Source organism: Euwallacea fornicatus, chromosome 26 (genome assembly GCF_040115645.1).
Source record: "Euwallacea fornicatus isolate EFF26 chromosome 26, ASM4011564v1, whole genome shotgun sequence".
Lineage (NCBI taxonomy): Eukaryota > Metazoa > Arthropoda > Insecta > Coleoptera > Curculionidae > Euwallacea > Euwallacea fornicatus.
In genome coordinates, this window is record NC_089566.1 from 2,721,532 (window position 1) to 2,743,962 (window position 22,431).

General features: G+C 38.7%; 1 protein-coding gene across 1 annotated transcript; it reads left to right on the plus strand.

The window, feature by feature from the left end:
* The first annotated feature begins 41 nt into the window (after positions 1–41).
* kon (chondroitin sulfate proteoglycan 4-like protein) lies at positions 42–22,407 on the plus strand. The gene is made up of 14 exons (XM_066296695.1): positions 42–255; positions 7,658–7,964; positions 10,329–10,458; positions 10,515–10,721; positions 10,781–10,942; positions 10,996–11,238; positions 11,295–11,827; positions 11,887–11,971; positions 12,338–14,422; positions 14,477–15,152; positions 17,927–18,082; positions 18,139–18,545; positions 18,608–20,120; positions 20,206–22,407. The coding sequence occupies exons 1-14, from the start codon at positions 186–188 to the stop codon at positions 20,562–20,564; spliced, it is 6,933 nt and encodes a 2,310-aa protein (XP_066152792.1). The 5' UTR covers positions 42–185; the 3' UTR covers positions 20,565–22,407.
* The last annotated feature ends 24 nt before the right edge of the window (positions 22,408–22,431 follow it).

The following is a 22,431-nucleotide window of genomic DNA, read 5'->3' on the forward strand; positions in this document are numbered from 1 at the left end:
CATTTCTGGTTGCTCGACAGTGTTTTATGCACGCAGGCATACACTTTCTCAGTCGTTCCAGATACAGATCCAAATCCAGTTTACTATTCAGTCTAAGCCATGAAAGGTGACGACTTTTTAATCTATTTTTGCAAATTTGTGTGGATAGTAAAAATGTGAGTGTAGACAAGAGATTTCTTTCCGAGATGAAATCTGGATTATCCTTGATTGCTTTCCTTATCCAGGTATTTCCAATACTACTCAAAGCAGAACATGGTAGGTGTTATGTTAAGTTTATTTTTAAAGAATTTATTATTATTCTTAGAAATAGGTGACATGTCTCTCGGTTTCTGTTTCCCTGTGCCAAGAAAATGTAGGATCTTCGCAGACTTTCTATTTTCCATATATAGATATATGGATTTAGTGTTGATGAATTTGCCTAATTAAAATATCTGCAGTTTCTTTTTCATTTGAGGGCATATAGGGTGAAAAGTAATAATTCTTAACTATGTACCAACCGTGTATTTCACCCCCGAATTCTGAGGAGGAAATAAACCACAGTAGAACCCCCATTATCCTAGGTAATAGGAGAAACACATGTGTTAGCTAATTGAGAACTTGAATAATCAGGATGTCCTATAATACTCTTATCTCTTGATTTTTATATACTTTATGTAGGCAGGAACAACGCAAGAATTTTAAATACTTCACTTAATTTTTTTGGGATACGTTACAGTCAGAGTGTAATTATGATATATATTTGTATATACATATGTATATACATGGCATTACCTATTTAATACAAAGCTCCTGTAAAGGCAATTAGGTTACTTGTGGTTTAACTTAATCTATGTATACGTCCAGGAAAAAATCAGTTTGAGAGAATACACACACATGACCATAAGCTTATCAAGATTTCCCAATTTAGAAATTTTATTTATTTGCCCTTTTTGCTGTTTGTCTATTTTACACTGAATGGTTTTTTCATTGATTGCTTTAAACTTCATTTATTCGGGTCCATAATTATGTTTTAAGTTTTTTATTAAGTGTACAGTAGGTCCCCATATAGGATTGCCAACAGGAGAAAGTTTCTTATTTTTCATTTTACGAGAAAAATGTATTCTTCATAAAAGTTTTGCCTGTTTCAAGGCAGTCGAATCGGTTCTCACTGTTTCAGTTTTCTTTTTAGTCGCAAAGAAATATCGAAAATACATTCATGTAGATGCAAATTTTTCTAAGTCCCAAAAATTTATTCCCGTTTTCATGGTAATCGCAAACAAGACTTAAATTAAATCGCAACGTTGTTGTAGGAGCAACGAATATACCTGATACAGTGCTATGACAAAGGTGATAAAGCGATTCGAGGATTTTGATGAAAAGTTTCGGTGTATTTAAGTCTTAAACGGTGGTGCAGAAAAATTGGTCAAGGAATTCTACGTGTTAGACGTAAAGAAAACTAAGATAGCTCGAGATGAAGATGACACTGAGACTCTTATTGTAACGGATTCGGTGGGGTAATTAAAAATTTATCTCTTCAGACCAATTTTTAATCACGCTTTAGAGCCAGGAGATTAAGCGAAACGTTTAAATTTCTGGGAATAGGGCGCTCAAATCACGGATAACCAATACTTTCATCGTGACATTTTATTCTGTGATGAAGCCACGTTCTCCATCAATGGTATTTTTTCATCTCAGCATGTATGGTACTGAGCCATCATAATCCCATTTCGGGATCACTCTTAATCGGCAATATTCGGCCAGGTAAACGCATGGTGCTCAATTTCTTAGTATCGCGTAATTGGACCACACTTTTTTGAAAATCCGATTGATCAACATATGTATTCGTACATGTTACAACATTTTCAACCAATCGATTAATTATGGAGCAAAGAGTTACTTTCAACAAGGCGACTGCCCTGCCCGTTGTAGACGAAAAGTTGTGGCATTGTGAGCACACTTGGATCGCTGGAAATGGTCGGGTTTTATGGCCATCGAGGAGTCCTGAATCGACTATGGTACATTTTTGCATGCGGGACCGTCTAAAACAAATACTTTATGCGAATGTGGCCTGCCTCTGAATGCAGAACATTTTGAAGAAGAATTTTAGAGATGCTGTGGCGTCTGTACTGCTCGGAGGGACTCGAAGAAGTTATAGAGCGTTACGGCGCAGACTCGTGCTGCGCGATCAAGGTGGTGAATGAATCGAGTGACATTTTCATGTGCAGTTTCCTTTTTTTTTAAGATTGTAATAAGCACTTGTGTCTTAAAGTCTTAGTTGACTTATTTAGAATCTTGATGCTATATTACTTACTCACTACTAGCCCTAACAACTACATGTTGGAACAAGCAGTGATTGTTAAAAAAAATCCTCTTTTTAAAATTTTTAATAACTTCTTGCCATTAAAATGGATTCGAGTAAGCTTCATCAGTAGATTTGAATTATTTTAACTTCGAAATTATAAATATTTAATTGCCCAATGTTTGTCTAAATACTCACTCGTCATAGAACCCCGACAACTAAATATTGGAACAAGCATGTATTCCTCTCGGATTATTAAATTTTTACTATTCGTATCTGTTTAGAATTTCTGGCGATAAGAAGATAATAGAAAAACACATGAGTCACAAGTACACCACGGCGAAACAAGTTCAGTTGTCAGAATCACAAATAATAGGGATTTTTCGTAAATTTAATGGAAGTAATGGTACGCTGAAAAGCTGTTGGTACAAAAGTGAGGGAAATTATAATTGCTCAGTGCCTCAAAGGTAAAACAATGCGTGAGGTAGCAAAAGAATTGTCTCTCTCAACGACGAGCGTGTTCAATATAATTAAAAAATACGGAGAGACCGCAAATATTAACGTACGTGGAAAGAATTCAGGCCGACCAAAAGTTGTTCCCGAAAGAAACTCGAGACGTTTGATTAAAATGTGTAAGACAGGAAGAAGAAATACTTTGCGAGAAATCACTGCAAAGTGGAGTAATGAATGTGGTTTAAATGTTTCCAGAGAATGTTGCCGTAAATATATCCACAAAGGTGGTTTGAATTTTTACAAGGTACGTTTTACAACAACTGTCACAACTATTCTGAACTAATTTATTTAAAGGCCAAGGAAAAACCATCATTAACGGCGGCTCAAATCAAAAACCGCTTCACTTGGACCAGATCAAAACTGTTATGGACAATGATTGGAGCAAAGTAATGTACAGCGACGAAAGCAGATTTGATGATGATGTAGGAGATTACCGAAAGCTTGTGATTCGAAATAAAAATGAAGCTTTCCATAAGGACTGTATTAAGGGAACTGTAAAATTTCCGCGAGGCATTATGGCGCGGGGTTGTACGTCCGCCAAAGGAGTGGGAGAATTGCATTTTATTGAAGGCACAGTAAATGCAATCAAATACCAAAATATACTAAAACAACTGGAAATCTACTAAATGAACAACGCAAGGGTGGTCCTACAATACTCACTTCGTATGAGGAAAAATGAGCCCTTAAAGAAATAAAGAAGAAGATTTAGATAGAAGATTAGATATTTATTTTTAAATTTAAAAGGTACAGTCAGGCACGGAGGTGGTTGCGTCATGACATGGGACTCTATGTCAGCAAACGGCGATTTACTGTCCACAGACGGAATCACGAACAAAACTAGTTACTTGAATATTGTACGGAAAAATTTGTCATCTGGTGCAGTAAAGTTGGGGCTGGAAAATCATTGTTATTTCCAACGTGATAACGACCCGAAACGCACAGCTTACATTGTGAAGCAATGGGTCTTATACGGTGTACCACACACTTTAACTACTCCTCCCCAGAGTCCCGACCTAAGCCCCGTTGAGAATTTCTTTAGGCAGGTATGGGAAAAAACTAAGAAACTACGAGATTAAAAACAAAGAGACTTTAAAAGTAAAACTACTTGATGTTTGGAATAATTCTGGAATTCAACGTTCAAAAAAATTAGCAGTGTGTCAGACCGTCTTAGTAATTCTATTACACATTCCTGTTAATAATTAATAAACGAATATTCACAATTTAAAGTAGACAATTAATGAGGTCCGAATACTCCCGCGACTTATACTGTGAGTAGGAGGAGTTACTGGGGTTTTGCCTTATTTACTGCTAAAACGATTCACATTTTTGACTCACTCATGCAAGAGGTTGCACTGAGGGTTCAGAATGTCTTCCATTATTATGGGAAATTATGAGGATATTTAGTGGAAACTGGGATTAACGAAACAAGAATGCACCCACCGACTTTACTTGCAAACGGCAGAAGCACTACTGCAGATGAGTATCGTGAAAAATTAGAAGAAATATTTCCCTTTTTATACACACCTGAGTCAGCTTGGTGCGTACACAATGTGAGTCAGCCCATGCCGAAATTATTATTTATTAATGTTTAGATTTTAGTTTTGCACATTGATTTGTAATTTAACAAATCCAACGGTTATTCTCAAGGCTTAATTGCATTCGGCGTTGGAAATTTTCTTCCGCCCTCAGCAACGCTTCCCTATCATTTCGAATCATTCTGGAGGCATTTCCAACACGTCCTCGTGGTTCCTCAATTGTATCTATTGGAGTAAAATACGCTATCTGTTTCGTATGGCCCAGTTACGTTAAGCCCTTTCGAACTTTACCTTTTAAAATCAAATACGAAGGGTAAAAACGTACTTCATTTGGATGTATGGAACGCAAGTTTGCCCTCCCCGGAAGAAAATACCTAATGAATGAATACGCTAATCGTCCTGAGCTTTTATAATTAAAACATGCTGAAAGTGCTGACTCTGGAGCGTGGTATTGCTATTGTCGACACGAGGGACATGCGTTATTACCTTCATGTGGGGAATGGTCATATAATTGTCCCATAAATAAAAATCGCAAGGACTTACATCTGGGGATCGAGCGGGACCGCGCAACAGAAACATTTCGACCAATTCACCTACCGGGAAAGTGCCCATTTGACCGTTCTCGCACAACTCGAGCGTTACGGCAAGGAGCACCATCGTGAAAATACCACGTTTCCACGAATTTCCAGCGAAACATCTTCCAATAAATGACTTAGCTCGTTATTTAAAAACTGCAAATAACTTCTACCATCTAATCGATCTGGTAAGAGCTAATGAGCCCACCATCAATTATTCCAGCCCATATATTTATTGAAAATTTCTCTTGAATATTGCGAGTCCTTATATCATGGGAATTTTCATCTATCCAAATGTGAGTGTTGCGCACGTGAGCATTCTTCGTCTATGTTAGGACTATTAATCAATTATCTGAAAATATCACGGGGTTTTGGCTCTAAATTCCCCCTAAGATAAGTGTGAGAAAACGGTAAAAGGCTGTTATGAATCCCCTCGCATTTCTTGTTTATGTTCAGATCATTAATCGGCATTATCTGAAAGTGGTACAGGCTTTTGGTCCCAAGATTAATGTGGGAAGAGAGGGTTGTTTATAAGCTCCTTCAGCGTAAGTGAGAAAAATGCTTAAGGGTTTGGGTCCAGTGAGAAAAAGAGTGGACAGCCCTTCCATCCTAGTGGTTCTCTCACGAAGAGGGGATGTCTCCTGGGTGTTGAAACTGGGTTGTATCGGGGATTCCGTTTTTGGGTTACGGGGAGTAAAGGAGTGTTTCGAGAACTTGCATCGTTTTTTTTTCCACCTTCCAACCACGAACCCCACATGCATGTAGGTTTTTCCGTTGGTGTTTAGGGGAACGTTGGGGTTCTTCAATAATAATCACGTTAACTTAGCGATACATATGTTGGATAATTAGGCAGATCAGTAGAGTTTACAAAGAGAAATAGACGCGGGCGCGACTTCTTAGTCTCGAGTGACGGGCCGAAGATCCAGAAGTCGATCAGTAATGAATAGAAAAGAGAGTGCTTCTCATTCTTCCAACCCTTAAGTAGACCCATCCATGGCTGTAAACCACGGGCGTACTCTTTCTAAAGCTCAAAAAGGGGCCTGTAAGCCGCCCTCCCTGACGGACAGTTACGCTCACATCTGGCCAGAACCCAGGGCAATCATCAACAACGATCATGGATGTGTCATTACCGTGAATGGCCTTCGGTTACTTTCAACTCCTTAACTTATAATCTATATAATACAGATTGCATCTCGATCTGGATCCTAAATCCTTCATACGTATATTAAAACCTTTCTGAATCTCGACGAAAACTCTAACGATTCCTAGCTAAATCTTTCTAGTTGTATCAGCAGAAACAAGTTGTAACGCGTAAGGTTCCCACGGCTCACGTGCGAGCTCTGGCATCATCGGCGTGTTCGCAGATCAATGTAACGCGTCACTGTGCTGCAATTCCACATATTCTTCAATGAATTCGAATCCGGAACATTGATTTTGCTCAAATTTTGAGGATTCAGACTTTGACGTTGTCTTCCTGATTCAAGAGCTAAAATGACACGATACACCAAATAATTACCGAGATGTGAGCTTTTGAAAGACATACTGTGCGTTGCTCAAAGATTAACGTCACTCACTGTATGCTTAGTTATTGCAATCCTAGCATAGACTAACAGATTCCCTGCTTTAGATAGTATACGATAGCGTATTTTTTATATACAGAGGAGATCCAATTAGCACGGGCAGTTCTTAAGTCCTGAATTGTTGCCGGATTCACTTAATGTGTATGGATGGTAATTCGTTTTATAATAAATTATTTTTGAAAATAAATTATTATTTTTATTACGTTCACGACTTATCCTTAAAAAAGCTTTACGATAAGAAAACATCAACAATATATCCAGGGTTTATTTGTATTTTTTTTTTGAACCCATAGAGCGATTTTAATGGGTAAAAATACCGGAAGTACATGTGACTTAAAAAAAAACTTATGTTGTAAGTTGTTCTTGTTGATGAGTTCTGTTGCTTGCTGAAATTGTGGCACTTATTTCTGGGACACCCTGTATAACTATATTGGTGCACACATGCGGCGGAGAGGGTTTGGCAGCCATCCGACTTGGGGTTTTTATTTAAAGTGAAAAAATTTCTTGCCTCCAAAAGAGCCAGATATATTATCTCCTCATCCTGATGCCCTATTGAAGCTGGTATGCCTCTAGCAGCATTGTCAGTATACTGTAAGGCTAGAGGACTCTTCTCGATAATAATTTTCACCATCTTCTGATTGGTATCAATGACTATGAAACATATCTCTATATACGGTTGGAAGCTGTCATGAAGTCCCAAGGGAACCCCACAAAATATTCTAAAAAATTTTTGCATCTTGTTATTACATCTTACAGAATGTGCCTAAATACTTTTTTCCCGTTGTCCTTCGTAGTTAGTTTTTCATAATTTATTGTTATTAATGTTTATATTTGTATTGTTAATAAATAATAAATTAATTTGAAAAACTTGCTATGGGATTTGTATTTTATGTACAGATTATTAAATACGATCAACAGTTCAGTTAGGAAACCTTTATACTCTGACTGAAGCGGTGTCTAAATACTTTTTTCCGCCACTGTATGTGAACTAATTTAACTAATGGAAACGACTACAGGGTGATTTCTGGGCAGCATGATTATTACCCACTGAGGAGGTTTATTAAACAATTTTCTTCACATTTAGATATAATTTAATTAATTCTTTTCACCGAATTACTATAACAGTTACTCCCCATGTAACCACAACGTTACCTTATCAGGGATTGCATTTTCCAGCTTCGTTCTATGGAAATAGTTACATTTCGATCCCATTTGAAGAAATAAAAACATCTTTCGAAATAACGTTCAAGTTCAAGACTCGACTCGCAGATACATTGATCCTATTAGTGGCCGGAGTAACCGATTATTGTAAGGTTGATCTGGAAAATGGCAGAGTTCGAGTGGTTGTTAACCTGGGGTCCGGAGAAGCTGAGCTCATATCACATGGGTCGACCAAACTAAATGATTTCAAATGGCACGATGTTACAATTACTAGAAGAGAGGGGAATTTATCTATGGTCATTGATAAAGCTCGAAAAATCCAGTAAGTAGCAATCAAATTGATCGTTTCAAGTTTCCATCATCGATGAGAAGAGATCAGGATTTATTAAATTCCTTAGTGTTACGACAGGTTCACTATTTGCAAGTGCATCAGGAAAAAACGCAAATTAACTAAGTAAAAAATTGTATTTTATTGATTTCCTATTTTAGATTTTTCCTAGAGAAAAGAAGTACTAGAAAGCTGCGTTTAAGTACCCTCATGATGTATACAGGGTGTAACATAAGTAAGATTTTTTTTTAACATAACATAGACCTCAAAAAACTAAGCAATATTTTTATATAACATTTTTTCGAAATCTCAAAAACAACCTAAATATGGGCCTATGAAAGTTTTAATGAGTGCTACAACTCACTCCGGAACTGACTACGAAAGGTGTTCGAAATTGCCTCCGTTGGTTCCATTTGCACAAACTGCTGTTAGAAGAGATGATTTTCCTCCAATTATTTCTGCATCGTTTTCCGTCCGTTCACGCAATTCTTCCACCGTGTTAATTTCACTCATAAACCCTAAACTTTTCACGCAACCCCACGAATAAAAATCACACGGATTAAGGTCTGGTGATCTTGTGGGCCATCTTATTGCGACCCATCCACCCGTTAGGAAATTGAAGATTTAAAAAGTCCCATACTTTGCGCCTAAAATGAGGTGGATCGCCGTCACGTAAAAACCACACAGAATGTCTAATATTTAAAGGCACATTTTCGAGAAGTTCAGGAAAGTTCTGTTCCGGAAAATGGAGATAGTCTAAGCCCGTCGTTCGATCTGGAAGACAAAGAGACCCGATAAGCATGCTATTAACCATGCCGGCCCAAACGTTTAAAGGAAATCTCTGCTGGAAATTAGTTCGGCGGATAGCGTGAGGATTTTCCATTGTCCATACGTGCGAGTTTCGAAAATTATTTATTCCGTTATAGATAAAAATTGATTCGTCCGTTACCAGAAGAAACTTAAGGAAATTTCATTACTAGCGGTTTCCTGTAAAAGTCGCTCACAAAAGTATGCTCTTGGGAGATGGTCTTGTGGCATTAACACTTCAACTCGTTGCACGTGATAGGGATAAAGTTGGTTTCATTTAAAATTCTCCACACTGCCACGTAAGATGTAGGAACTTGCTCTGCGATTCTTCCAGTACAGGTAGTTGGACTGTCCCGAACGATATCTAACACATGCTCCTCGATGGGTGCCATTCTGGGCGGCCTAGGTCTTCCAGCATGTCCGCCGTGCATTGCTGTTGGGTTTCCGGTTTCGCGAGGTCTTCCAACAAGATAAACAAATCTAAGGGCTGCAGGATGATGTCTTCCCGGAAGGGGCTCACCATACAACCGCGAAGCTGCGACAACACTCTGGTGACGCTTCCCGTATATCAACAACATGTCCACCAATCCGCGATCCGAGTGATTGAGGGCCTTCGTCGATTTAATAGTATCAACAGTGATTGTTTATCAAAAGAACACCTGGAGCTCAAGTTCGCGACTGGTTTTTAAGCGGTGCGGCTAAACTGCATAAAAACAGTAAATATTAAATGTTTTTTTTTGCATTCCTGCAATAGCTGATCATTTTTTGTGGGACTTTTTATTTCCTTTACATTGAATTACTCCTTTATGCGGGAATGGATTTAGATGTTTATACCAAAACGTATTAAAACTCATCTGCGCATGTTTCGTTTTTTTTGAAAATTTCAAAAAAATGTTATATAAAAATACTGCCTAGTTTTTTGAGGCCTATGTCGTGTTGAAAGGAAAACCCCCGCTTATGTTGCACCCTGTATATGCATATTGAATAAATTCAAAAAATTTTCTGTCAACATTACAGAAGCACATAGAGAGTAGATGCTTATATGTTTACTTGCTCATAGTTCATTTTTACGGGCTCGTAGTTCATATTTCACGTGCCCCCAGATAGCTTGTTACACGCTCGTAGTTTATTTTAACGTGTGGGTGGTTATTTATCACACACTCGTAATTTATTTTTCACGAGCCCGTAGATTATTCTTACGCCCTCGTAGTTTAGTTGTACGTATCCAGTTATTTATCTTCGGTCCTATTAAATAAAGAATCTCATTTTACTTCCCATAGAGGGCTGTTTTATTAAATCACCGAGAAACTAGGGATAAGCGTAGGGTAAAATTTGGCATTTTAACTTAAAATCCAGATTTATATCCAAATTTAGCCGGCAAATATATATTTTATTTTTTTGAGCATTTGACGCCAAGGGAAATAGTTCTGGATCTACAGGGATATAAATTCCCTCCGAAATTGTTATTTTCTTTGCCAATAAAAGCTCAAGTTTACTGCAGACACGCAGATAAAGAGGGTATATTTTTACGTTAGACACTTTTATTTACAGTGCAAAGATTCCAGGAAAACACTTCGAATTAAATATTCATTATGGGTTGTTCGTGGGGGACCATCGGAACAAGAATAATTCTGATTTATTCTTTGGACATATCAAAACGTTTAGAGGATGCATCTCCGGGGTATAAGTCAATAAGATCTGAAATATCGCTAATGCTATTGAAACATTTAATTTTAGTTAAAATATAATGATCTAGCAGTTCTTGAGACTGCCAGGCAACGGCAGTCTCAAGCGATCGTAGAGGCCATCACTTGGAACTGCGCGGCTGAATTCGAGGCCTCCGTGGAGCACCCTATAAGTTTCGTTGAGGACGATGCCTTCTTAATCATTCCCCAAAAGACCAAATTTAAGGATTTTAGCTTGAAGTTGGACATAAAGACATTGGTTTGTTTCCGTTAAAAGTCCAAAAATTTTTATTGATGAGATTTAATCGTCAATTTTAGATGGGCGATGGGTTAATCTTTTACAATCCTGGAACGGCGAAACAAGATTTTTTGCTCCTGGAAATTTCGAACTTTACTTTGAGCGCGACTGTTAAATTGAACGAGAGACCCGTTAAACTTTCTTTGCCCCACAAAACAGCAGCTGATGGTAAATGGAATCAGGTGCGTATGAAAATAACTTGCAAGGATTCCTTCTCATTAGTAATGTTCGTTAGGTTAGCTTCCGCCTATCATCAACAACCATAGAGCTTTCGATAAACGATCACGTGGAGTTCGGCAGGAACCTCCACGCCTCATTGGTTCAACTGTCGGAAATTTCATATATAGGAGGTTTAGAGGCTAGCAAGAAATTTAGAGCGACTCAAAAAGGTTGTGGAGTGGCCTGTGATTTAGGATTTAAGGGTTGCATCCGCAACCTTTACATTGTCGAAGTCAAACGTGGATTACCAGACGTGCAGGTAAGTTATATATCGTGTTATTTAATTTGGAAAATTAATTTCTGGACATATCGTAGTCCTCGGACGGTTTACTGCCGGGATGCGTTTGGAATTATCCATGTTTACGTCACCCATGTCAATCGGATGCCAAATGCCTTCAGCGGGGCCTAGATTCCTTCCAGTGCATTTGCCGAAATAGCCACGAGACCGACTGTCTGCAACGGAATTATACTGAGGGATACTCAGTATATTCAAGAGCTTCGAGCTTGGCTACTGAACTGGAACTTTTGAGTGTCGAGCCCTTAGAAGTTTTGGAAGGAGGCAGCGAAATAATAACCACCACAAATCTCCACCTCGTCCTCGATTACAAGAAATATGGTATACAGGACGGAGGTGTGACCTTCTCGGTTCAGCAAGGCCCGGACCATGGGGCCGTCACAGTGGACGGTTGGCCTCAGAAACAGAATTTCTCGCTCTTGGATGTAGCCAGAGATAAGGTGCATTACGTTCACGATGGTTCGGAAGAAAGACGAGACAGCATAGCTTTAGCTGTGGCATTTGCGGCTGCCGACACTTTTACGCTGCCCGTATATTTGCAAGGCAATTTCAGGTGGGTACCCGCCAGAAGCGTCTTTTGATTCATAATTGACTTTGAATAAAATCGTTTAGATTTGGAATGGTTGTAAATATTGTGCCAAAAAATGATGCTCCTGTATTTGACACCTCTGAAACAAGAGTTTTAAGAGTGGTTCAGGTAATGGAAGTTTTGGATTTAGCATGCTGATGATTGAATGAAGCCTTGCCTATGTTATTTTATTATTTTAACCTCCACATGCCTAAGGTTTTAATGATTTTGGAAATGCTAACTTTTGATTTTGACGGCAATTCAGTGCTAAATTCCAAAAGGTAAGTTTTAGAAATACATTTAATTTCTTTCTGTTTAATTTTCACGGCTGTGTATTATTTGACGCTAATAGCATTTTTCCGTATAAGAAAAGTAGGCATGTATTGAGAAGTAGATAATGTTTTGGTCAAACCACTAGCGAACGATCTTCCTTAATCTTACAGCGTAAAAAAACTACCCTCGCCTCCATATTTTCAGTTTATGTTACAATTTTAGGGGGCGAAGAAAGTAATAACTCCAGATCTCTTCAAAACCGAAGACCCGGATAATAATCCATCAGAACTGGTTTACCGTGTTATAGAGTCTGACATAGGGTACTTTGAGCACTTACGTAAACTGGGCGCAAAGGTGGATTCTTTCACCCAAGAAGACGTTAACAAGAAAAAGATCATTTTCGTTCACACCAGCCCAACCTCGGCTGACTCTTACGTCTGCCTCGAAGTTTCCGACGGCGTGGAAGTGAGTCCCGTGTACAAGGTCCGCGTCTCGGTCACCCCTCAAGTTTGGAGGCTGGACAAGAACACGGGCCTACAGCTGTTACATCAAACGTACCAAATACTGACCCCTTACAACTTAAGCTACACTTCTAATGTGCCCAACTCTGACTACAACGTCTTGTTTAAGATCATTAAGAAACCCTCATTTGGGGAGGTCGAAGTGGATAGAAGTCCTAATATCTGGGAACCAACGAAGAGTTTGAGTATGTGGGAAGCCACCGATGTTTTTTCCAGCACTGACCTGAAGCAGCACAAAGTGCGTTACAGGCATTACATAGGGGAACCACAGTTTGATGAATTCCAATTTAGAACGGCACTCAACAAGACACAATTGTATACATTTCGGTTGACTTTTGTCGAATGTAAATTGCACCAGGTATCTTCAAAAGTTTTAGAACTAGACAGCGTTTGGGAAGCTCCAGTGACCACAAAATCTTTATGGTTTGAAACTAGACCTACGAAATCATCAGCTTCCGTCATATACGAGATCATGAAATATCCTCAATATGGTTATTTATTCTCTGCTGTGTCTAAATATAAAATCAAGTGTTACGAGAATTTCACCCAAGAAGATGTTTTATCGGAAAACATACGATACAGACTCCATCAGAAGGCATTTTCTGATGTAACCGATATTGTGCTCTTATCGGTAAAGTCTCCTGGCTGTGGCAACAACACCGCCAACGTAACTCTAAAATATTACCCCTCGAACGAGGACAAATTCAAAGTTCAAGTGAACATAAAGCAACTGGACGTCGAAGAAGGCATGTCGGCCTTAATTGATCGAGCTCATCTTTACATAAACGCCAATTTCGTCTCGGATTTAATATTCAACGTTACATCGCCCCCACAACACGGGATGTTACAAACAGTTAATGGTGACAGAGTTCGGAATAATACCCGATCATTTTCAGTTCAAGAACTTAACGAGAATTTCATTTTTTACCTTCACGACGGCTCGGAGACCGAGCAAGATAGTTTTAAATTTATGGCCCTTTCTAATACTGACGAAACTTTCCAATATGTAGGCCAACTTCAAATCAACGTCCACCTCAAAAACGACCACAGTCCTGTAAGATTAATCGACAAAGTGTTTCAAGTGGTTGTCGGAGGTGAGAAATTACTAACTGACAAAGATTTGAAGTATATTGATTTGGACATCGGAACTCAACCCTCTGGAATTATATACACTTGCCGCGAAATTCCCAATGGACAGCTATTTAACATAAAAGACTTGTCCAGGAACATCACTGAATTTACTCAAGAGGATTTAGATCAGAAGTTAATTCTGTTCAGTCACAAGGGTCCGGAGTATGCGAAAGTCCGGCTCTGGGTCACGGATGGCCAATTCCACGTTAACGGCATTCTGGAAATTCAGGCCTCGGGCCCCTTCATACACATCGAAGTGAACAAAAGGCTTATCGTGGAAACGGGCAGGTCAGCTGTGATCACCCCAGAACATCTGTGTTACTTTACCAATCTCCACACTACAGACTCTACAGTTTTCTATGAGGTGTCCGGTGGTTTAACGTTCGGACGACTTGTCGACTTCAAAAACAAGATATTAAAACATTTCACACAAGAAGACGTAAATTTGGGACATGTAAAGTACCAAAATGACGTAACTTCCGGTACTGCAGATGAAGTGGGGCTAAAAATACGATGCAAGGATGCCGTAAATGTTGCTCAAATTGGAGTGCTCATTTTGCCTTCGTCATACTGGGAACCTTTGCTGCTGAAGAGACTCAAGAAATTAACCGTAGAAGAATCTACTAGTGCTCTTATTACTAGAGATAATATTGAGGTAAGAGCATATTTCTTTATGAGTTCTAGTTTCGAAATAGGCCTTCTTTTCTAGATAACTCAAGCCCACGTCGTCGCTTCTATAATAACTTATCATATAAGTGAAAGCCCTCAATATGGCTACCTCACTATCTTATCCGAATCAAAGAACGGGAGTGAAATTCTCAATGTGGCTTCATTTTCTCAAGACCTAATAAACGAAAATCGTGTACTTTATATTCAAGCTGGTGTGAACCAGTCCAGAGATACGATCATTTTCAACGTAACCAACGGTTTAGTGTGGTTAAATACTGTCCGACTGGACGTTATAATTGTTCCTGAGCATTGGTATGTGGGAACCAATGAAATTACGGTCAACGAGGGCGGCTCAATTCAGTTGTCTCCGATAAATCTATATGTGGGGACTGAGTACTACCGCTCGATGCCAATGATTTTCAAGATCGAGGAAAATTTCAGGCACGGTTGTATCCAAATTTACAAGCAATGTTCCAAATCGAAATCATTTACTTCGAACAATCTGACAAGTGGTACTGTTGAATATTTGCATGATGGCAGCGAGTACCTGAAGGACCATGCCACCTTCATTGCACATATAGGCGATAAAAAGAGCGAACCTGCTGTGCTCAGAGTGACGGTGCTTCCTGTTAATGACCATATTCCGAAACTTGTTAATAATACTGGATTGGAAATGTGGGAAGGGGGGACCGGTGTTATTACCAATACCATGTTAGGTAAGAAAGAGTAAGTCAGTAAAGCTTCGTTCTCCCTAATCAGTTTGATGATTTCCAAGAAATTAATTATTTTAAAAAGGTCCTTATAATTAATAATTGTAAAATTATTTAGGAGAAATGTACCTAGCGTTGTATTTCTTGCGAAATATTCGAATATTTTCCTCTTTCCCTGTTAGGTTTCTTAACACATGTAGAAATGCTAACGAAATACCTCTCTTAACAAAATACTATATGCAAAAGCTCATATAAATATACCGCCTAGTTTTTATACAGGGCATAACATAAGTAGAAGGTTTCCTTTTAATACGACATAGACCTCAGAAAACTAAGCGATATTTTTATATAATACTTTTGGAAATCTCAAAAACAACCTAAATATGCGCTTAAGAAAGTTTTAATGAGTGCTACAACTCACTCCGGAACTGACTACGAAAGGTGTTCGAAATTGTCTCCATTGGTTCCATTTGCACAAACTGCTGTTAGAAGAGATGATTTTCCTCCAATTATTTCTGCATCGTTTTCCGTCCGTTCACGCAATTCTTCCACCGTGTTAATTTCACTCGTAAACACTAAACTTTTCACGCAACCCCGCGAATAAAAATCACACGGATTAAGGTCTGGTGATCTTGTGGGCCATCTTATTGCGACCCATCCACCCGTTAGGAAATTGAAGATTTAAAAAGTCCCATACTTTGCGCCTAAAATGAGGTGGATCGCCGTCACGTAAAAACCACACAGAATGTCTAATATTTAAAGGCACATTTTCGAGAAGTTCAGGAAAGTTCTGTTCCGGAAAATGGAGATAGTCTAAGCCCGTCGTTCGATCTGGAAGACAAAGAGACCCGATAAGCATGCTATTAACCATGCCGGCCCAAACGGTTAAAGGAAATCTCTGCTGGAAATTAGTTCGGCGGATAGCGTGAGGATTTTCCATTGTCCATACGTGCGAGTTTCGAAAATTATTTATTCCGTTATAGATAAAAATTGATTCGTCCGTTACCAGAAGAAACTTCATTCAGGAAATTTCATTACTAGCGGTTTCCTGTAAAAGTCGCTCACAAAAGTATGCTCTTGGGAGATGGTCTTGTGGCATTAACGCTTAAACCCGTTGCACGTGATAGGGATAAAGTTGGTTTCATTTAAAATTCTCCACACTGCCACGTAAGATGTAGGAACTTGCTCTGCGATTCTTCCAGTACAGGTAGTTGGACTGTCCCGAACGATATCTAACACATGCTCCTCGATGGGTGCCATTCTAGGCGGCCTAGGTCTTCCAGCATGTCCACCGTGCATTGCTGTTGGGTTTCCGGTTTCGCGAGGTCCTCCAACAAGATAAACAAATCTAAGGGCTGCAGGATGATGTCTTCCCGGAAGGGGCTCACCATACAACCGCGAAGCTGCGACAACACTCTGGTGACGCTTCCCGTATATCAACAACATGTCCACCAATCCGCGATCCGAGTGATTGAGGGCCTTCGTCGATTTAATAGTATCAACAGTGATTGTTTATCAAAAGAACACCTGGAGCTCAAGTTCACGACTGGTTTTTAAGCGGTGCGGCTAAACTGCATAAAAACAGTAAATATTAAATGTTTTTTTTTGCATTCCTGCAATAGCTGATCATTTTTTGTGGGACTTTTTATTTCCTTTACATTGAATTACTCCTTTATGCGGGAATGGATTTAGATGTTTATACCAAAACGTATTAAAACTCATCTGCGCATGTTTCGTTTTTTTTGAAAATTTCAAAAAAATGTTATATAAAAATACTGCCTAGTTTTTTGAGGCCTATGTCCTGTTGAAAGGAAAACCCCACTTATGTTACACCCTGTATAGCTTTTTTCATTATCTGTGTTTCGTCAGGAAATTAAAGAATCATTTTCGCAAAAGCTTAATAACTAGTAAAAACTCAAATCGCACAAAATTAGCAAAAGCCAAGAGATATTTTAACTGTTTCTTTTTTGGGATCTATACTGACGAACTGAGGCTAAATTTTAAAATCATTTCCAAAGCATACTGATCAGTCAAATCGAACAAAAGTAAACTTTCGTTTTGCTTCAACTGAAAGCATAGATTGATCGAAACGACTGAAAATGTGTTCTATATTCAATATAAATATATTCAGTTTAACTAAGTCACTGAAAAGTTGATTGATCTCTGATCGGTAAAAATCGACGCGGGAAAACCAAAAAATTTAGTTTTTTTTCACTCGACCTGAATCACTGAAAATGATGCAGGACCAGTCTCGCTGAATCGCATTTTCAATGAAGGAAAATGAATGCGTTGGTTCTCCTCTATCTACTTCTATAGATCAGTTTAGATGAATCACCTTTTTAGTCTCACAAAGTTGTCGCTTTTTTTTATCTCAGTAGTCAGTATCCTTTAATCAGTTTGAGTTTGGTTAAATTGAACACATATTGAACGTGGGAACGTCTTTTCAGCCATTTAGGCATTCAGTAAAACGGAAAAGGAGGCTTTTTGTTTAGTTTGACTGACCAATACAGAAAAATCAATCTTGAAAAATGTTTTAATATTTCTAAAGTAAAAGGAGCAATATATTGCCTTTTTGGGTGGTTTTTACGTGGTGCGATGAATAAACAAACATTTTATTGCATAATTACAGGGACGTTGTTGAAACAATTAATTAATCCAAACTGATTTTGATAAAAATGGGCACGTGAGAACAAGCATTAATTTTCCTTTTCATCTAACTGAACCAGTGAGAACGCTGCTCAAAGTAAATTTTCCCTTGTAATATGTCGCTTATTCTGTAGCTACCATTGATGATGACAGACCTAAAGAGACTTTAAAATACCACGTCCAGAGCTGCTGGTGGGGCAACGTTTCCTTAATTACCGACGATAAAACACCCTTGAATTACTTTACACAGGAAGCGGTGGACAAGGGTCTAGTTATATTCAAGCATCACAGTGCGTAAAATGCGCAATGGAAGACTCCATTAATCGAAATTATTGCAATATTTCAGATGGCTCGAGGGCAAGGTTCATTTTCAATGTGAGCGATGGGCTGCACACAACGAAAGATTATTTGTTCGAAATTAGAACTAAGAAGTTACAGATGAAGCTTTTCACTAACAAACCACTATACATATTTCCGTTGCAAAAAAAAGTAATAACAAACGATAATTTGCTGACCAAAAATTCGGACGGCAGAAGGATTTGGTATGAAATAGTTAGAGCCCCCACGCTGGGAAGGTTGATGATGAAGTCAGAAACGCGGGAGTACAATAGCCTCGTGTCGAATTTTACTCAGGAGGCCATTGACAATGGGACGATTTACTACGAACATTTACGTCCATTCTCAGACTTATATGCCAATGATTCTTTTGTATTCAGCGTCAGAGCTTACTTAGCACCAGTTTTGGAAAACGAGGTACGTTTTACAGATATCCGTACGTGGGCCGGTTGTAGATTTGCTTTTTCTCTTTCTCACAGATATTTCGAATAGACATATCAGTATCTTCTGGAGGGCTAGATTCGTATGTGCAAATTCCTAAAATAGTAGTGGAGGAAGGAGGCATGACGAGCATCCATTTGAACCTCACAGAAGTGGTGACATTTTTAGAAATGCACGCGGGATTTAGATCTCCTGTCATTCACGTCTCGGCGGAAAATCCAAGACATGGTCGGATATTTTTGCAGAACGACAGAAATAGCGGACTCATGACTTTCACTCAGCAACAATTAGAATCTGGACAAGTTTTTTATGAACACGACAATTCGGATACGGTTTCCGATGAAGTGAGATTCTCCCTGTATTTGGTGCCGGGTTATATCATGCTCTGCAACTTGACCGCAAATATAACTGTTAACCCAGTGAACGATCAACCTTTTCGACTTGTGACTCCCGCACCGAGTTTTACAGTTGTCCAAGGAGAAAATCATACGATTACGAGAGAAGAGTTGTGCACCGAAGATGCAGATACTCCTTCCAAAGATATCAAGTATGATTTGGTCAACGGACCGTCTAGCGGCACATTGTTGCTTATGCCAAATTTGGAGCCAGTGAACCACTTCACCCAAGCGGATGTTGATCAAAACCGACTGGTTTACACACATGAAAGTGCAATCCTAAAAGATTCGTTTCATTTGAGGATTTGGGATGAAAAATTTAAACCCGAATTCACTTTCTTTAACATCGTGGTAATTCCCGTTAGCATTACTATAAAACCCGGACTTCCAATTCAGGTGAGGCAAGGCACCAATGTCGGGTTTCTAAATGCTCAGAATATATTTGTGGACACCAATACCGACGTCAGGAAGATAGTTTATGTCGTTTCTAAGGGTCCAAATCACGGCGTCATTTTTAAAGAAAACAATCAGACTACGATGTTCAGTCACAGTGATTTGCTTAAGAATCACATGATGTATTTACAATTGGATACCACTACTTCCAACGATAGTTTCACATTGACGGGCCAGATTATAGTGGGAAATATCACTTTTAAGCACGATGTAGAGCTCCATGTCGACGTGAAACCCTTCATGCAGGTTCATGACTGTCTAGTGCGAGCTGGCAAGATCACGAAGCTAAGCACGAATTACTTGGATGCCACTTCTCTAGCTAAATTTACCGGAAGCAATCCGAGATATGCGGTGAATTACCTGCCGCCGTTTTGCCAAATAAGAAAGATTATTCGGAGTTCTGGGGAAAAGCGACATGTCTTAGACACTTTAGTGAAGAGCTTCACCCACGAAGAAATTCAAGGTGGCTTGATACACTTAGACGTGAAAGACGTTGAGGTGCCCCAAAATGGTCTTAGTGACAAAATTCTATTTACGCTTTCAGCCAGTATATTTCAGCCAGCCCAGGGTGAGTTGAAAGTTATAGTTACTCCCAAAAACAGCGAAATAGTGACGGTACTACCGGAACCAAGTGATCCCGAAGGACACGAAGGTGACGTCCTGCTTACCACTCCCAATATGGCCAGAGATTACGTTCTTATAGGTATGTACGCGATAGGTAGGCATCGATATTTTTTCTTAGTTGCCTGTGGAGGTGTGGCGTTCATTCTTGTTTCTCAATTTTCCAGTAACCATCGTCTTAGCCATCGTTGTAACCACCATCGTTATTGTAATCATTATCAAGTGCAAAGGAATAGAACGGGACACGAGCCACAAAGAAGATTTACCCCTGGCGCCGCTACCGAGACCGCCAGATAGGTTGCTTCAATCTCCAGTGAAATCTTTGAGCCTGGCTCCTCCTCCTGCTGCCCCCCCTCAATGTAAAGTAACCCCCTTGGGGATTACAGAATTTGATTCACCCTCCCCTCATGCTGGGTATCCGTACGGGGTTACCGACGAACTTCCAGATGACTGGAGTAGTGTTGACAATTCTTCGGATCAAGCTTCAAAAAGCATTATGCTTCGAAGAAACCAGTACTGGGTCTAGCGATGGTGTTCAAAACTTTTTTTAAATATAAATTGTACAGAAAGATTAATGCTATATAGTCTACATTGCAGGGTTATGTGCGTAGAAAGCGAAACATATTTTAGCTCTCAGAGTCATCGAAGTTTTTTTATGAAAATTGTCGTCTTGTCGTAAAATGCGATAGTAGATTTATGTCGTCTAGGAAAGCCGAATTATTTTCTATTGCTCTAGGTGATAAATCTTGATCTTCCATATCCATTTGTTCATCAAAACCGAAAACTGAAGGAAAAGAAAACAGTAATGGACGTTTGAATACCGTTTTATTGTTGATTTGGAGGAACCTCGATTTCGTGTAAATCCCGCCAAAGAAGTTAAACAGGGTTCATTGAGAAATAGGATTTATGTTTTAAATCAGGCTCGAAAGTCGTAACTAGAGGAGATAAATAATAAATCATATCACTCAGTATAGCTTAAAACTGGGCATTTCAAAATGTCACGTAACAATACCTACCGTTAATGAATTCAACTTTTAGTTTGTAATAATTAAGTTAGTAATAGTGGTGCACTTATACTTGGCGATTTTGAAGTTGTTGATCTATTTCTAACGGCAAAAAAACTTTAGAAAATAAGCATTTCTCCCTTCGGCACTTTTTCGAAATTTCCACACACTGGAAAATGGAGGGTGTTTAAGTGTTGTTTAAAGAATGAATTCGCTACGAAGCTGACTGAGATATTTGAACGACATTTCTCAAATGTTGGTAATTATAGGGCGTACAATCGAAATAGTAGGACACCGAAAGTTGCCGAGTACACCACTGCATTTTAGAGAATAAAAAAACTCTTTGAATTCAACGAAGACGAAATCTATTTTTGTGAACTCTACCTAAAACATTAAAATCGCTTTGGCCCAGGTTGCTAACTTATCGCGAATGAATTCGTATTTCAATGCAAAATTTGAGATTGGCGATTTTAATGAAAAGTCCTAGCCGGAGTCTGGATTGTTATAAAAGAAAGTCATCGATTTCAAATTCAATTGACGATTGTTCGTTCACGGCCACGTTAAGGGGTGCATGAAAATTGTTTTTATTTTTTTACTAGAAAGCGTTTCGTCATGTGGAAAAAAATGAAAAGAGCTTTCTTCTCCATAACCGAAGAAACAAATCAAAACTTGTTTTATTTTAACAATAAAGTGGCATTTTTTAATGAATTGCTACGCACGTCAATGGCGGATCTGATTTTTTTATGTATGCTCTGTAGTCGTCAACCCTTACATTTCGCTCCGATATCTCATGCGATTTCGCAAATATTAACGCATTTTGATTTATTTATGAAAAGTTTGGCGCACCACATTTCCGCTGGGATTAACATATCGGAAAAGGGCCAAAGTAAAAAATGCTTATTGTCGAAGAAGCGTTATTAGCCGGTGGAAGTGCTCTAACTTAAAATTCACCTTCACCAATCGAGGTATAGTTAACAATTTTTTAAGCCGTCTAATTATGTCAGGAACTATGTGCCAAATTATTGCGTTTTTGTGGCTACAGCCAGTTTATTTTGTATTCAAATGATTCCTTGTATTACCTCACCAAAAGACTTTGTACTTATCTCATTTTTTAAGAGTTTTCTAGAATAATTTTTATACTACGTTACCAACTAGGATGATTCAATTCATCTGCTCTAGGTAATAAGTATTTTTGTACCATGCAGGTAAGTTTTCAACTTATAGTTTACCAATGACAAAATTGAAGTGTGCATAGAATGCAGTTATTTAAGATTAATTTAATTGTAAATCCCTTTTATGTGTATATCCTTGATGGAAAGTGTTGATAAATTATACCTGTTTTAAAATTTTAAAAGTTAAAAATTACTGAGGTTTTATTTACGGGGAAAT

Coding starts and splice junctions, on each gene's coding strand:
- kon (XM_066296695.1), top strand. CDS start 186: ATGAAATCTGGATTATCCTTGATTGCTTTCCTTATCCAGGTATTTCCA. Junction 7,965..10,328: donor GATAAAGCTCGAAAAATCCA/GTAAGTAGCAAT, acceptor TTTTATTTACAG/TGCAAAGATTCCAGGAAAAC. Junction 10,459..10,514: donor TTAGAGGATGCATCTCCGGG/GTATAAGTCAAT, acceptor ATTTAATTTTAG/TTAAAATATAATGATCTAGC.